General features: G+C 34.2%; 1 protein-coding gene across 5 annotated transcripts in view; it reads right to left on the minus strand.

Moving 5' to 3' along the window:
* Positions 1-1,206: 1,206 nt before the first annotated feature.
* Positions 1,207-18,018, minus strand: part of KYNU (kynureninase) — a 125,233-nt gene continuing 108,421 nt past the window's right edge. For all 5 annotated transcript variants that reach the window (XM_047772012.1, XM_047772010.1, XM_047772011.1 and 2 more), the window contains 4 exons: positions 11,377-11,429; positions 8,831-8,916; positions 3,452-3,682; positions 1,207-2,193 (listed from right to left, as the gene is read on the minus strand). In XM_047772012.1, the coding sequence (XP_047627968.1) occupies positions 2,068-2,193; positions 3,452-3,682; positions 8,831-8,916; positions 11,377-11,429 (496 nt within the window). In that variant the 3' untranslated portion in view covers positions 1,207-2,067. The remainder of the gene's footprint in view (positions 2,194-3,451; positions 3,683-8,830; positions 8,917-11,376; positions 11,430-18,018) is intronic.

Consider the following 18,018-nt stretch of genomic DNA (forward strand, 5'->3'; position numbering starts at 1 on the left):
CATATGTATATATATACACATACACACACAGTAGGATTACAGTTACATAAAGTTCTCACACAGGCAGATTTAGCTAATATATTTTTATGGGTTCATACATAGTTATAAAATTTTAAAGAAAGTAAGGGAATGATTAACACAAAATATAATTTGATGATTATTTCTGGAATTGGGGGAGGAGGGGGAATGCAAGTGCAGAAAGTGAATTTCTAATGTTGTTTCTTTATCTGGATGATGAAGACAGAGTGCTGATTATGCTTTGAATGGTTTGTATACATAATTTGATGTGATTTTAATGTGATTAGCATGAAATATTTTAGAACTTAAACTTGTAGGCAGCTTTGTACACCTTCCGTTACTCAACTATCTAATTAATACCCCTGAGATTTTCTCTCATAGTATCATCTTTTATCTTTCATAGAAGTTATAATTATGTATTTACTTGAGTGTTTATAGGTTTACCATCTGTTTCCCCACTGAGCTACCTGTTCCCTGAGAGCTGAAACCATGTCTTTTTTTTTATCACTGTGAGGTTCAAAAACAGTTTCTTTTACATGAAGTCATTTATGGTCACATTTTAAGGTTTTGAGACTCTTTCCATCTACAAAGATGAGTTTTGTCAAAAGTAGGGGTGGTAAGATTTTCTAAAAATTATACAACCAGTCAAATTAGTGAGATAACGTATAAATAGAATAGCACAGTACATGGTATGTAGGAAGTACTCAATAAATATCTGTAGTTGCCAGCTGGCATTGATGTCAGAATTCCACAACTTTTTAACTCTACCATTCAAAGGGGTTGGCTAAGTTAATTTCATTCCAATTAGCTTCATTAGGGGCAATAATTACCTTGTAGTCACTCTTTGTTTCTGCTCAAGTATACAAATGTAAAATATTTTGCCAATTAATGAATAGCGGTTATAGCATCAAAAGCTGAAAACTAGGGGAATCTTTAAAAGGCTGAGTGTAACTGTAGTTTTTTCACAGTGGATGAGAAAGGTCCTTACACTTAGGATAGAGGTTGAGAGATGAAGTACTCATTTCCTAATTCTAATCCTCAATCACAAATATCTTGGAGTAATTTATCTCACTATTGTAAAGTCATAGTAACATCTGAAGTCTTTTATCAAGAAGTTCCCTTTAAGCAAACTCTAGAGATTATGATAACATTAAATATAGGGACATCCTTGAAAAATGGATTCAGAGCTAAGAGTGAGTAAAGAAATCAATTTAATGAGCTTTAACCAGCATTTGCTGTAATGAAATAAAACAGAATAATAAATATGAGAGCACAAGCAAATTTTTATGAAACTTTTGTTTTTTCTAGATCTGCAATTTTCAGAATCAGATCTAGGATGATATCTACTCACTATGAAATGATGGTAATGTCAGGGATGGTGACATGAAAGAATGGCCAATGGCAGTTGTAGGAAGCTGTTGAATGAAAGTTGAAAGACATTTCCTCTTTATCAAATGTTAAAATACTATAAAAATTGCATTGTAGAATCAATGAAATAAGGCTTACACACAAATAAATACTTTGATATTAAATGTATTTCTTAGTGTGGGTTGTATCCAAAATATTTGAAAGTCATTGCCCTGGAAAATGTGTTTTCTGTTCCTTAGAGTTGAAGTTAGATGGAACATTGCAAATTTCATACATATGTCACACTATATTCAACTACAATGCCAATAAAAAACTCTTTGGTAAATTAAAACTGAAGTAATATTTCTAAAACTGACACCAAAATTTCCCCATTTATGTAATTCGAAGTTTTTAGTCAAATTATAAATTAAGCCAACATAAAACATTTCACTGATCATGAAATGTAATAGCTAAAGACTGTGTACATAATACTTACACCAGTAAACAGTCTGATCTGCCAAGCAGCAAGAAATTGGACAGCAATATAGATTTCTCAAGGCCACAGACTCAGAAAATTTTTCATATTTTTCTGTATTGCCAGTTATGTGTAACCAATTTTGAAAATACTTCAGATAATTAAAACAAATAATAATAGTAACAGCAGCTTTCCATTATTTGCTTATTTTGCTGTGGAAAGCATTGCTATTTTTTTGATTCTGCAGAGTCAAGTACAGAAGTGAGCAGATTGATAAATTTATAGACGTCATGGAAAGAATTGTAGAGAGGAACTGGAGCCACTCGAATGCCATTTGGCTCACGTTTGTCACACTGTAGGGGAAACAAGTAAAACACAGTAATGTTAGCATTATTCACACAGTAGAAGTGTACATTAAAGATAAATTTACACACAGCATTCATACTGATTTTCCTGAAACTTAATATGTGAGCAATCTTTTCACTTTAAGTAAAATATGGTATTTCTGTATTATTTGAAACTCTCCTCTTAACAATAAAAATATTAAGGGGGTGGTACATGAATATCCAAAATACTTTCCTGAACCCAGTCAGCAATCATCTTTTTTAAGCATCCAGCAGATCGAGTATAAAATTTATCTGTGGGGAGACCCTAGGGATACTGAAACCCTTGGACACATTCCAGTGAATGGGAAACGCACTGAGATGTGGAGAGTTTTAGTCAATTATACTTCCACTGAATTCAAATACCCCTAATCTCACAAATTTGGCTCAGGTAATTGAGTTTAATCTGAGATCAGTATGATTAAGAAACATCTGTTTTAGGTTAGACAATATACTAAATGGTGTATATGTGCTGGACATTTAATTCCACAACAACTTTTGAAATAAGTATTTTTGTGCCCAGAACTTGCCCAGGAGCTCATGGGTGGTAAATGGTAATGCTTGATTTAGAAAACTGATATTCTGATTTGTGTCTCTGGAATCTGGGGTAGCCTCTCTTAAAGGTTTGGAAGACTGCATGAGTGCAGTAGTTCCTAAATTACATCATCACTGGAAGTAGACATGTCATCACCATTTTTTTCCCTGAAATTACTCAGTAAAAACTTACTAGTTCTCTTTAAGAGACTAAAAGGGCTACTTAGGCCCAATGATTAAAAAAAAAATTACATACAGTGTTACATTCCTCAAATGTGTCTACATGTCTTTCTTGACTTAAGTGACAAGGTTGAAAACAACTTAGTTCAATCAAACGACTAAATAAGAATGATTTCCTTTTTCTCCCTCTACTATATTGATACTCTCTTTAATTCTATTTATTCAATAAATATGTATTGGAGTTTTCACTAATTTTTTTTGCCCATACTGTAATGAAAAAAATGGATAAGTTATGTAAAACTGTCCCCTATAACCAAAATTTTGTGGTGTCTTCCCTTTTATGAGAAATGACAGATTTCTGTCCCCTTCAGTTAGGACAATGCTGAATTCTTAATTGACATCAACTAATTGATGTGAAATATTGTGAAACAATTGATAAGCCAGAGAATCCAAATTTTATCCTCACATGAAACTCAGAGAGAAAACCTGGTAGCAAAGTAAGAGATATGCTTACAACCACTCCTCTTTTTTCTAGTTCTTGGAAAACCTGTTTCATTGGAACAGAAAATGTTAGGGTTAGCTGGCAGCCACGATCCTCTATACTGGATGGAGTAATTATGTTCACAACTGTTTTCTTGGTTTCTGCTTTGTCCTGGCTGTAGTATTGCTTGATCATGTATTCCAGATAACCAGTTAGCAAAATAGATTTTCTTCTTAATGCTTTCATAGTTGCTTGTTTAAAGATCTGCAGAATGAGAGACAATTAACAGTGTTTGTTGATTTATAAAAAAGAAAAATTTAACCATAAATCACACATAAAAAAGAAAAATCTCACTTTTGACCTTTCCAATAAAGCATCCCATTTTAGATAATCTTTTTGTAAAAAAAATTATCTTTCAGTGCGTTGCCTTTAAAAATTGAATGCAAAATTTCCATGACAGGGAACCTGTACAAATGTCATTTAAACAATAGATGTAAAAGCAGAAATAATTAAGTTAACATAATGTTCCTTTAGAGTTTTATTAAAGGAGCTTCATATAATTAATATAATATATATTCCTTAATAAATGCATTTAAATATTATAAATTTCAAAAAAAATACCCCAAACCATTTTTTATAATCATAGAAGTTTTTTTTTCTATTGTGATATAAAGTTTTGTTAGTCCACAAAAAAAAAAAAAATCTAAAAGCTTATGTGGAAGGCAGTGTTTTCAATATTATTTATAATTGTTTTACCAATTCCTAAGTCTCCTCCGGTTTAACAATAAGGAAAACAAGCAGTTAAATAATAATGCTGTTTTGTCAGACAGAGACACAAATGTTAGATAATACATTAATTAGTACAGAAGCATTTAGTCTTTCTTTCTCTTTTTTTCTTTTTCATCATTTTTTCCCCTGCTAAACTCTAACACTGGTGTGAAAATACTGCCAGTTGCTGCCTGAGGTGTCTTATATTAAGATGAGTGACAAGGGCACACAATAACTGGTGTTGGAACATTAGGGGTCAGAAAAGATATGCTTTTCTAGCTTATCTCTTAAGGTCAAGTAGAGTTTAAAAATATATCCTACATATAAGAACTTCATGAACTGCAAACAGAGAATGATGCACTGGCATGCCTCTTAATGTCCCTTTTCTATATCCTGTTATGCCACAGAGCAAAAATAGGGTCATTTGGTGATATCTATTCTTTATGAAGTCTATGAAAATAGCCCCTTCTCTGTATACACGTGGCATGTGTGGGCAGGCATTCTAATAGGACTCAAACCATTCAAGCATGGATTTTCTTGACCTATTCCATGGAGGCAAAGGAGAGGATGCAAGTTGTACTGAAGGCAGTAGTGTCAAAGGAAGAGAGGAGAATCAGAGCACAGAAAGGTACCTGCCTCTCTCCCCAACCAGACCTGACAGATTTATGGCTACAGCCTGGGAAGATATCAGCTGCAAGTTCAAGCAGATGTCTTTGAATCAGAAGGGATCTGATGTCTTTAGAGCAAATAATACTGCTTTAGCACTCAGGTGACCTGGTTACACGGAGTTTAGTAGGAGGCATCTCTTCATTTCCTTGTGTAAAATAAAATTGTCAGTAGATCTGGCACAACGAGGACTCAAGGGAACAATTCCAAGTTTTGTGTCTAGAACTGAATTCAAGAATCAACATTCTCACACAGCATAGGAGCAGGGACAGGTAAGCCAGGTTTGGATATTTTAGAAAATGACAGAAATCTTTCCAAGCTTCTCTTTGGAGATTAATAATTTGAGGATATAATTATTTAAATAATTTTTGAGAAGCTTTGAGCCCCATAAGATGAAGATGGGAACAATGTGTAAAGTAGAACTTTTAATGATATGTCATTTGTATCCAAAGAAGTAAGACTTTGGAATATTCTTTAAGTTCATAGTTTTTTTAAAAGGAAGTTTTGACCTTGCAAAATTTTTTTCGTTGTTCCTAGGGTATGTGTAAGTTCCTAGGCCAGGGATCAAACCTGCACCACAATTCTGAGCTGTGGTAGCACCAGATCCTTAACCTGCTGCACCACAAGGGAACATTCTGCCCTTGCATATTTGATAAGAGGAAGTCAATTTTTTATGAAAAACATCTCAAATTTAACATATCATTCATTACTCTTTGTTAATAATAGAATAACTTTAAAATGTAGAAGTATTTTCCACATTTTAACCACAAGAGGAGCTGCTTTCTGAGTCCTTCTGAAGTTCTTCTCATAGAGTATAAAAGACTCTTCTAAGGCCTCACGTGAAAATATTAAGAGAGGCTAATAAGAGTTAACAGGAAAATATGATAAATGTCTTCTTTTATCCCTTTTTCATTATTTCTGTGCTTTCAGAACTGAAATAATATATTTTAAATTAGGAAAAATGAAAATTATAGTTTGAAAATATTCAGCTTATAACAATTTTTGGCAGAGTTTCCACTACTGAGATTATTTTTCTTACTAAATAAGATAAATGTAAAGCTAGAAAAGTTAAGTAAGTTTAAACAGGAAAAATAAGTATAGCATGATATTTTCAATTTTTAAATTCTTAAAATTGGCTCCTTAATAACTTTCTGAGGAAATACAGAGTACATTTCTTCTGACTGGCCCTGTCTTTTAGTTGAATGCTCCAAATTTTTATTTTGAAGCTGTTTATTTAATTACATATTTATGTACTGAAAGGGTCTAAAGTTGCTACATACAAATATGACACTTCAAGATAGAACATAGGAATTGTTTAATTTCAAGTTAGTAACTGGAAGATTGAGGGGAATACTGAAGTAATCTGATCCAAACGTCTTCATTCAAAAATTGAGGCAGATGAATTAAAGAGTAGTTTTCACATGTGTTAAGTTACACTTAGTGTTCCAATAAGGGATTAAGTATTTGTCTTCCACTTCCTATATTATTGCTCTTTCTCTTGATCTCACAGTATTTTAAAGTTTATTATATAAATGATTAAGTAGGCAACAATATAAAGAAACAGTATTTGAAACTAAAAAGGTGCTGTTTTCATGGTATCAATCAAATACCTATTAATTGTAAACAAAGCTATAATATTTTTAACAAAGTCTTTGCATTGCAGATCTGAAATAATATATATTTACATTGATTCTTGAGTATAGACTTTCCTTAGGTTAGCATTGGACTATGTAATGTATGTTTTGAGAGAGAAGTACAGACAACAAAGAAAGGTAGTTTGACTCATACCTATCTCCTGTATGCATAACTCATAAATAAATAAGTACTGAACTGGTTAATTCACTGAAGTTTACTCACATGGAAAACTAAGAAACATCTAAAAACTACATTTTAACATAGTTAAGTAGAGAATGGGAAGCACTAAAATTTTTTTGTTGTTTCAGAATTTTGCAATTTATAATGGGGAGCAAGAATTTATAAAATACTTTTTTCAACATAAGATTTGATTACTTAAAGATAATTTTGGTTAGAACATAGCTTCAACAGTGAATGGCTTAGTAAGGTATTTCCAAGAAGCTACAGAGAAATATGTAAGTGATAAACTCCAGAGAAGTGTGTAGCCCTCTTCTGTGGCCTCTAGGGTTCCTTTGCTAGGTTTAATTATAGATGATAAAGAAGAAGATAAATCAGTCTTTTTAGATCCCAGCTGAGAATAAAAACAATGTCTAGGTAATTATAATACAGTTTGGAAGGAAACTATTTGTAGGGAAAAGAATCTGACTTTTCTTGTGGCAGAACAGGTGAATACCAAAAATGAATCAATGTGCTGCAGGGAACATACCACAGTGACAATGTCTAAAAGGAATTTTCTAGATATGGCTGGGGAGTCATATGCAAAGATAAGGATATAAACTTATGAAGTATTTTCTTTTAAAATGTTTGACAGAAGTGTTCCTCATGTCGGATATTTTAAAAACAGGTCAAGTATCATTATTTGATTCACCAAGCATATTTTGCCACCATCCCCCCAGAAAAGTCAAAACTGTAAAATATGTATCACTACCTGAGAAATCTTATTAGTGGGTCTATTTTAACTTAAAAATAAAACCCAAAAAAACAAAAAAAAAGCCCGCTCAGTGAAAACAGCACAAGCTCCATCTAGTGGTCACACTGAGTAGGTGCTCTTTAAATTGGTATGAGATGAAGTGTGTTGATTACTACAATCTAGTGGTGAAGCTATATAAAAACAAAGGAACTTGATGCTGCCGTCCAGTGGCCAAAATGAGAAACTGCTTTGAGTGTTCACAGAACTAGAATTTTGGAAGTCTATCCAGTCACTCATGCTGGAATACACCACACAGAATTTCCTAAATTAGGTGATTTTAAAAGTCTTTCAACTGAAAAAAAATCAAAATTTTATTTGACTACCTATAAACTTAAAGTCTCTATTAGAAAAATATGTATATTTACTTAAAATACATTTTACCTAAATGTGTGTATATAAAATATATTTACTTAATATATGTATTAATACTATTATTATATAGTATGTAATTATTAGCAGTCTTATCTACTTAAATAAATTTAGTCTCACTCAGAAATTAATGAATATCCAAATAATTAGGAAATATATAAAAATGTTCACTTTATACTGTGTATGAATGAATAGATATAGGATTTGGTAAGTACTTAGATACATAGAAATTATGGACATATTCATGTCCAAAAAACTACACTGATTCCTTGGATATTATTATTTAGTGTGAGACTTATTTTAAGTAAAAATAGGAATGAACTTAAAAATATTGAGCCAGTAATAGTAGAGATAACATATGGATATAATGTCATTGAAACCCCAATGGGGGGAAATAATCCACCCTACCTCATGGGACAACCTTATTCAATCTTTGTTTTACTCTGACTCTTCATACTCTCCACACACCCCCTAAAGTAAATCATTATTATTTTGTCACATAGCACTTTGTTGCTTCATTGACTCACAGAACTAAAAGAAACAGAGTCCTCAGTAATCACAACGTTGTCCAACACACACTAATTTCTTAATAGGTATGTATTTGAATGAGTGAATAAATCAGGAATTAAATATTGCATGCTTATTTTGTATATAGAAAGACTAATAGAAGATTAAATAACTTAGGTTCACACTGATGTTAGGTAGAACTTAAAGTATATCACCCCAGGTAAGTTCCATAGAACATCTATAAAGCACCAGCAATGTGCCAGTTGCCAACAATGTTGCCAACAATGTTGCCAGCGATGTGCCAACAATTGTGCTGGGGGCTGGAGATATAAATAAAAGTATCAGTCACTATCATAAAAGAATGAACCCTGCCCTTTGTCCCTTGTTTATACTTTGTGCATAATAATCTAGCCAATTAGGAAAGTACTACAACATGTGTCACAATCAGGTAAAGAGAAAGGTAAAGATGAGGGAAGGTTGAAGCAAAGATCACTTACCTCTAAACTGGCGTGTAAAGGACAGACCAACAGAATGGGAGGATTTGAAATTCGGAATCCAGTGACCCCAGGGATCAACTGCAATTCTGAAAAATTGATATCACATGATTTTTATTTAATGTGCCTAAAAAAGTGCCCTAAGCATTTTTTATGACAGTAGAGAGAAACATATAGTACTTAAAAAACTTTTATTCCTAAGATTTCTGAGAAATCTGAGAGGCATAGATCACAGCTGTGGCTCAAATTTGATCCCTGGCCCAGGAACTTCCATTCACATGTCTTTGCTGCTGCCATAATTAAACGAGTGAGAGAGAGAGAGAGACACTCCATGGACCTAAAAAACTGGCATGTTTCTCCTTTACCTGCAATTTCTATCTCCTCTACCCCTACCTTCATAACAGCCTACCATAAATTAGAGCCCTTAAACAGAAGACAAACATAACCTCACCTAGACCCATCTTCTCCCTCTCATCCCCAATCCATCATTCCTTGTCCTGTTCCGTATTTTGCTCTTCTATTATGAAGCCATGTCAATGAGAGGAAAACATCAAGATTTGAAGGCTTGTGATGACACCCAAAGGCAGAAATATGGATGAAATGACCTTCAAAGGTGACTTTAGCACTAGGATTATTAGGTCAAATGGCTTCTCTTAGGGGAAAAAATAAAAGCTTTTAAAAATGATCTGCCTAAGTGTGATATATTTAAAATGTAAATTAATAACAGATATTATCCTAGTTAGAATTAACTAGACTGAATAGTGGCAATTTAAATCCAGTAGAGTTAAAATTGCTATTATAGATCAAATTAAAAACTAAAACTGACTAAGAATGAGAGAATTATCTGGGTGTTTAGAAAGTCATCTAATAAGGGCTAGTCAAGCTATGTCCTGTGGGTCAAATCTGGCCCACCATTTGTTTTTGTCAATAAAGCTTTATTGGAACATAACCACATTCACTCATTTATGTGTGTCTATGGCCATATTAACACCACAATGGCAAAGTTGCATTTTTGCCACAGAACAACATACCCCCGAAAACTTGATATATCTCCAGTCTGACCCTTCACAGAAAAACATAGCACACCTCTGGTGTAATTTAATTCCCTCATTTAGAGATAATAAAACTCATAGCAGACAATTATAAATAACTAGCATAATAGCAGAGCTCATGATTTCAGCAACCAAGATAAAATACAGGTGTCCTGATTTGACTGGAAGCACCCGTCTTGACCCTTTGCATCTTAGATGTTGCACAGAGGACTATATTTAAAATCATATCTCAGGGTTGGAAGGAGTCTGAAGGATCAAGTTGAAGTTAAACTTTCACATTTAGAAAGCATTCTGTATCCTATGTGATGAAAGAATAAAGGCATTTAAGAAAAAGAAATAGGGCAGTTTGAGAAGGCCCTGTGCATGCTATGTTTTCACTACCCACTGGGGTTACTGGTTGGTATGTGGTGAAAGCCATTAAAGGAGGAAAATTTGGGAAAAGAGAGGGATGAAAATGAACGTTTATTAAATATTACGCTACTTGGTTTACAGCTTTGAACTTACTTTACCCTGAAATAGACATTATTCACATTAGACATGTGAGGGGAAAAAAACTCAGATTCCAAGATGATAAAACCTGCACAACATCACAGAACTGTTAAGAGCAGATTGATATTTAAGTCTCTCTGGGTCCAACTCCAAGCCAACAGTTTCTTCCTGTCCTCCCTGCCTGATGTTTTAGGGACTTCATATTGATGAGATCTGAACAATGTAAGATTAAGTATTTTAGTATGATTTTGAGTGTTTTCCTTTGTAGGGAAATAAAGAGGAAGAGAAATAGAAAGGGAGGAATGTCATTTCTTATTTCTTTCTTTTTCTTTTTTTTTTTTTTTTTTTTTTTTTTTTGCTTTTCAGGGCCTGCACCTGCAGCATATGGAAGTTCCTGGGTTAGGCTAGGGATTGAATCAGAACTGCAGCTGCAGGCCTACACCATAGCCATAGCACCATGGGATCTGAGCCACATCTGTGATCTACACCACAGCTCACAGCAGTGCCAGATCCTGAACCCATTGAGGGAAGCGGGGATCAAACCTGCATCCTCATGTATACTAGTTGGATTTGTTACTGCTGAACCACAATGTAAACTCCAAAATGTCATTTCTTATATTAAGAATTCTCGGAGTTCCCATCTGGCTCAGCCGTTAATGAATCCGACTAGGAACCATGAAGTTGCGGGTTCGATCCCTGGCCTTTCTCAGTGAGTTAAAGATCTGGCGTTGCCGTGAGCTGTGGTGAAGGTCACAGATGCGGTTCATATCCCGCGTTGCTGTGGCTCTGGCGTAGGCCAGCGGCAACAGCTCCAATTGGACCCCTGGCCTGGGAACCTCCATATACTTGGGAGAAGCCCAAGAAATGGCCAAAAAAGACAAAAAAAAAAAAAGAATTCTCAGTGGCTTTTTCAGAGTGCTCTTTCCACGAGGCATTCTATTATGTATCATACAAAGACAGATAAAATTGAAAATTAAAATGATGTGATGTAAAATTGAATATACTTACTGTTATCCATTTTGAATCTGGTGCTTAGTTCGTGGCCAAACCATCCCACTAACCTAAAACATTAATAATAATATTAGCTGTTTTTGTCTAAAAATATAATCACAATTAATACAGAACTCTAGGGCTTGAATATTAAAATTATTCGTGATGTGAATTGTTAAATAGTTAAGCATATAATGCTATATCACAAGGCAAATTTATAACTGTCTCAAGAATGAGATAAAATCAACATATTACTAATTATCTTTGAAAAGTCAAATTATCTGAGAAGCTATATTTAATGAATTTGTTCTTATTTAAAATAAAACATACAAAAGTCTACTTATTTAAAGATTTTAAAACAAAGTGAAAACTCAAAAAAGACAAATAATTAATACAATAATGTATTCATTGGCAATAGAATCCCTGAAGAGAAATAGTATAAAATTAACCTATATAATTGTTGAAAATTTTAACAGTTTTTCTTTTTTTTTTGTTGTTGGTCTTTTTGCCTTATTCTAGGGCCACACCCGAGGCATATGGAGGTTCCCAGGCTAGGGGTCTAATCGGAGCTGTAGCCTCTGTCCTACGCCAGAGCCATAGCAAGGCTGAGTCTGTGACCTACCCCACGCTATACCACAGCTCACTGCAACGCCAGATCTTTAACCCACTGAGCAAGGCCAGGGATCGAACCTGCAACCTCATGGTTCCTAGTCAGATTCGTTAACCACTGAGCTGTGACGGGAACTCCCAACAATTTTCCAAAGAAAATGGTTACTTTCAGACTTTAGAAAGAATGTTAATTGACCAGAAATAAAATATCAAACATATGGGAAAAATCATGTGTATGTGTGCTTATTAGATGAAGAAAATAAGGATAGTATAAAGAAAAATAGATTTGAAGAGAAATACAATATTCTTTTTTTTTTTTGTCTTTTGTCCTTTTAGGGCGGAACCCATGGCACATGGGGGTTCCCAGGCTAGGGGTCTAATCGGAGCTGTAGCTGCTGGCCTCTGCCAGAACCACAGCAATGCGGGATCCAAGCCGCATCTGCTACCGACACCACAGCTCGTGGCAATGCCGGATCCTTATCCCACTGAGCAAGGCCAGGGATTGAACCCGCAGTCTCATGGTTCCTAGTCAGATTTGTTTCCCCTGCGCCATGATGGGAACTCCCGAAATACAATATTCTTGAGAATCAGTTCTCCCAAAATAAATTTCTAGTATTTTTTGTTTTGTTATGTTTTTGTTAGGGCTGCAAGTGTGACATACAGACGTTCCCAGCCCAGGAGTTGAATTGGAGCTACAACTGCCAGCCTACACCACAGCCACAGCCACATGGGAACTGAGCTGCACATGTGACCTACACCACAGTTCATGCAATGCCAGATCCTTAACCCACTGAACAAGGCCAGGGATCAAACCTGCATCATCATGGATGCTAGTCAGGTTCATAACCGCTGAACCGCAAGGAGAAATCTTCAATTGCTAGTTTTAATACTGCCAAAACTAAAAATTTCCAAGGCACTTTTTTTCTTGGAATTTGGCAGAAAGTTTTTAAACTTATACAGAATATACAAGTATAAGTAATACATTTTGACATAGAGGGGTATAAAGGTGAATATTTACAAAATTAAATGAATGAGCACAGTACTCATACACATTTAAAATTTTGTATTAAAAATGAAAGATAAAAGATTTTATCTTTATTTTTGATTGGAACAAGGAAACTGTTTACCACATTTAAAAGAGTTTTCAAGAAGAGTTTTTTTCATCAGAGAAAGGACAGTGCCCTCAAAGATACACAACCACAGAGCAGGGATGGGGCATTTATAAAAGGAGAAATGCAAATGCCCCATGAATTTGGGAAGCTGGGGAGGAAACTCAATTTCAATAATAATTAAAAATATGAAACAACATAAAGATGAGACCATACTTCACATATCAAATTGACAAAGTCATTTAAAATTTAGATTCCTTTTTCATCAAGGATTCAGTAAAAAGAAAATAAGCTCTATGTCAAATAGTGATAAAAACTTTATAGGGTACAGTTTGAAAATATAAATTAAAAATAGGTATAGTTCTGTGTCCTGATTTATCCAAAGGACTTGTTCCAGTTTATCCAAAGGACTGTTTGGATTACACTATTTGGAGTGCACTAAGATGTATGTGCCAGGACAATGAATACAAATGCTGTTTACAGTGTCACAACAACTTTGTAATAGAGAAATAATAAATATGCAAACTTTATATAATGGAATATTATGTGCCACTATAAAAATTATATTTTAAAGAATATATATTCAAAAATAATAAAAAGGGTGATAACAATATTTAGAGTATGTTTCCAATTTCAGATAAAATAAGACTTATTCATTTATATGTAGTTATGGCTAGAATGTTAAAAATTTTATTTTCTGCTTTATTCATATACAAGTCAAACTTGGACTTAATAGAAAAACACCAAAGGAGCTTTCATTAATACTAAGATTTTGCAGTTAGAAAAACTGGAAAAAGAGTTCCCTGGTGGCCCAACAAGTTAAGGGTCCAGTGTTGTCATTGTTGTGTCTCAGGTTGCCACTGTGGCACAGGTTCGATCCCTGGCCCCAGAATTTCCGCATCCTCTGAGTGTGGCCAAAAACTTGGAAAAGAAGTAGTAAATTATTACTACTTTCAAATTGTATGATTTTTTATCTGGTATGAACAAAAAGGTAATTTAGCATGGCAGTCTGGTACAAAATTTTAAGATGAGAAATATCTGAAATTTAAAATTGCAACAAACTGATGTATCAACAGTGTTCCAGACCTGAGATAAAAATATTTAAATTCTCCAGAATCTTAACAAGCAGCTTGAATAATATTCAACATCAAGAACATAGAGTTCCCATTGTGGCTCAGTGGTGACAAACCGGAGTAGTGTCCATTAGGATGAAGGTTTGATCCCTGGCCGCCCTCAGTGGGTTAATGATCCAGCTTATCCAGCCGATAAGCTGTTCTGTAGGTCACAGATACAGCTGTGATCCCACATTTCTGTGGCTGTGGTGTAGCCCAGCAGCTGTAGCTCCGATTTGACCCCTAGTTTGGGAACTTCTATATGCCATGGGTGCGGCTCAAAAAAGACAAAAAAAAAAAAAAGAAAAAAGTCAATTCTCTTCAAATCAATGTATAAATTTACATAATCTCAATACAATATACAATTAGATTTTATTTGTCTTCACTTGGTACTTGCAAGCTGATTCTAATGCCATGTGGAAAAACAAACAAATGATACTAAAATATCCCTAAAAAATAACAGCAACAAAGTTGAATATTTTTACAAAATTATATTATCAAACTTCAAAATGAAAACGTGTTACTGTGTTAACAAATTAGTGTATAATTCATCATATTAATAAAGCTGATAAAGTTACAGGATCCTCTCCATAGACTGTTGAAACATAAGAGGAGGTTCTATCAAGTAACAATGTATTAAAAAAATCATTTGCAGTTTACATCACAATAGGTCAATCTTTCTAGTATAAAAATATATAGAGATCAATAATGCAAAAATAACAACCCAAGAAAATGACCAACATATATGATTAGATTATATAGAAAAGGAAAATGGCTCTTAAATTTTAAAAAAAGCTTTTCTACTTAATAAGAAAACTACAAATAAAACTACATTAAGATTTTTGCTCACCTCTTAGATTGGCAAAAAATCAAAAGTTCTTTTAAGCACTCTTTTTATTTACATGTTTTATAAGTAATTCTCGTGTATTATTGTGGGACTATGTATTATTGATGCACCTTCTAAAGAACAAATAAATAAAAGCTATAAAGTTTACAAATATGTGTACTCTTTGATCTGGCAAATTTATTTCTGAGAGTTGACTCTCCAGAACTTGTACCTGTACGAAGTGAATTATGTATAAATATAGCCATTACATACCTTTTCACAATAGTCCAGGATTGAAATTAACCTAAATCCCCTTCAATTAAAGACTAACTTTATAAATTATAAGTTTACATTATAAAATATCATATAGTTGTTACATCAAAAGTGAATGAAGGAGAGTTCTTGTCCTGAGAGTGAATGATTACAAGAGAACAAGAGAAAAGAAACCAAAAAATAAAGACATAGGATAGAACATAGAGTATCTTTTTTTTTTTTTTTCCTTTTTAGGGCCATACCTACGGCAGATGAAAGTTCCCAGGCTAAGGGTCAAATTGGAACTGCAGCTGCTGGACTATACCACAACAATGGCAATGCTAGATCCAAGCCACATCTGTGACCTATACCACAGCTCACAATAATGACAGATCCTTTATACCACTGAGCGAGGCCAAGGATGGAACCCACATCCTCATGGATACTAGTTGGGTTCGTTAACCCTAAGCCATGAGGGAACTCCCATGTAGTATCTTTTATTAACTGAGTAATTAACTTGCTTATTTTGGGTTTTCTTCCCCAACTAGAATGTAAGCTCATGAGATCAGGGACTTGTCTCTTAAAGTTTCTGGAAGAGCATTTGTTATGTGGATGATATATCTTTAGTGAAAGATAGGGAAATTGTGGGTTAGGGCAAGTGACCAGTGTGGTGATTGTCAGGGGAGGTTCTCACAAGCAGAAGAATGAGTATATTTCAGCAAAAGAGGAAGAGTTTTCCAGAAAGTCAAAGCAAAATGTTCAAAGGCTCAACATGTATGGGAACCTAGAGGCTCTACAAGACTCCGAGGGCCAATTTCCTGCCATCATTCTTCCCCACTTTTATTTATCTTTTTTGTGTTATACTGTTTGACATTAAATGAATCCCAATTTGTTAAGTTTACTAAATTCCTAGGTATACAATTAATATTCAACTTAAGAATTATTGTCAGGTGATTTTTCCAGAAAAAAGCACTAAAACTTTTTAGTAAAGTTTGGGTCTGCTTCTGCCGCTTATGATATTTTTAATCACATATTAATTGCTGATTTCCCTTGACTTGAAAAATCTATGGCTTCAGGGATAACTACTGACATAATATTGTTTGGGCAAAATGTTTGGGGTGGTTAAAAACAAACAAACTTTGAAGGTATTAATTCAAAACGTTCTCATCATTTACAGATGGTTTCCTAAAACTTTCTTCTCCACAGTGAATTAAGGAATTTTATTGCTTCAGGGTCATTTGTTAAGTGGAGAGCACCAAAAGATGTATGCAGTGATAAAACTCATTTTAGCTTTCACTTCCAAAATGGGCTTTTGAAACTTATAGCAGAGTCAGTCATCTATAGAATCCAAGTATTTTGACTTACAGTAGATAGACATTTTGGAATGCTAGACATCACATGTCTCATATAATAGCCAAATATAAAATTTTGCTGTGAACAGCAAAGAGAAAATAAAAAACAATAAACCTAATGCATGAATACAGTAACATTTGTGAGTGCTGAGGAATGAGAAGCTTCAGAAAGGGAAGATGAAGATTGCATTCATATTCCTTATACAGAGCTGGTTGCATTCCATACCCCTTTTGTTGAGTTGTTGGGGATGGGAATTGGGATGGTTGAGAGATCAATGGAAGTTCTAGATATGTTTGGGAGGCTCTAAGAAGAGAAGTTGCCTGAGCCATGTTCCCTCAGCCCTGGGAGGCAATCCAAAGGGTTGTAAGAATTCCTTTATGCCAGCTTGGTACCATGGTCTTCATATCCAAATGCTGGCAGAATGGACCTGTGATAGCACCTCAGTTTATAACATAGGATTGTGCTAAACCAAGAGACCCAAGAGAATATCCTGAAATTCCTGTGTCCCCAGAGAAGGGGTTTAAGTGACTGAGGGATTCACTATCCCCACTGGAGCTGGAGGGTTGAAATAAAGGGCATTGGGTTATGGTAGACCACAGACATCATGGAGGATACAGCAGTAATGGAAGCAGAGTTGCCAGGTATATTTTAATAGATTCCAGGAGACGACTGTGAACCAGATGCCTCTCCTTTATCTATGCCTGGATTCTCTGTATATCACCTACCCTTGCAGCCTTAGATGCCATCCTAAGGAAAAAAGGATAAGAAAAGAACTCTGAACTGACAACTTAAACTCTGAATTTACTGAGAAAAAATAGCAAAAGTCATTAAATATATCTCAGAGTTACACGATTGAATTTCCTTCATCAAATGAGTCGATGGATGAAAATAAAGAAAATTATTTGTCCTTTTAAGTTTATGGCCTGATGATATTTATACTTACATAATTTTTTTAAAAAAAATATCAAATTTCCTATGACAACTAGAATTCTATAATCAAATGAAAAATATATTTATCAAAGTACTCATATGTTTTTGCATTAAAAATCCAGAATCAGAACCTATCTTAAATTAATTTGAACACATAACTGAATAATATCAATTAGTTAAATTGAGTGGGAAAACAAAATCATTGTACAAGGTAATTGTTTATTTGAGGTACTTATGTTTATCATGATGTATATTTATTGAAAACCCATTCTTTCAGCAGAAACTGTACTGGGTCCTGAGGGGAACTCAGTGTCATCCCTTCTAGTGAGGCTACGATTATGTTTGCATAAAAATAGAGGAATTAAGAAAGGAGTTATAATCTGAATGAATTAGACTTATTCATTCACTATCATTTGGTACAGAGGCATTGACTCTTGTTTTATGTTATTTTTATGTTTTGAAAGAGAAG

Source organism: Phacochoerus africanus, chromosome 3, assembly GCF_016906955.1.
Source record: "Phacochoerus africanus isolate WHEZ1 chromosome 3, ROS_Pafr_v1, whole genome shotgun sequence".
Classification (NCBI taxonomy): Eukaryota; Metazoa; Chordata; class Mammalia; order Artiodactyla; family Suidae; genus Phacochoerus; species Phacochoerus africanus.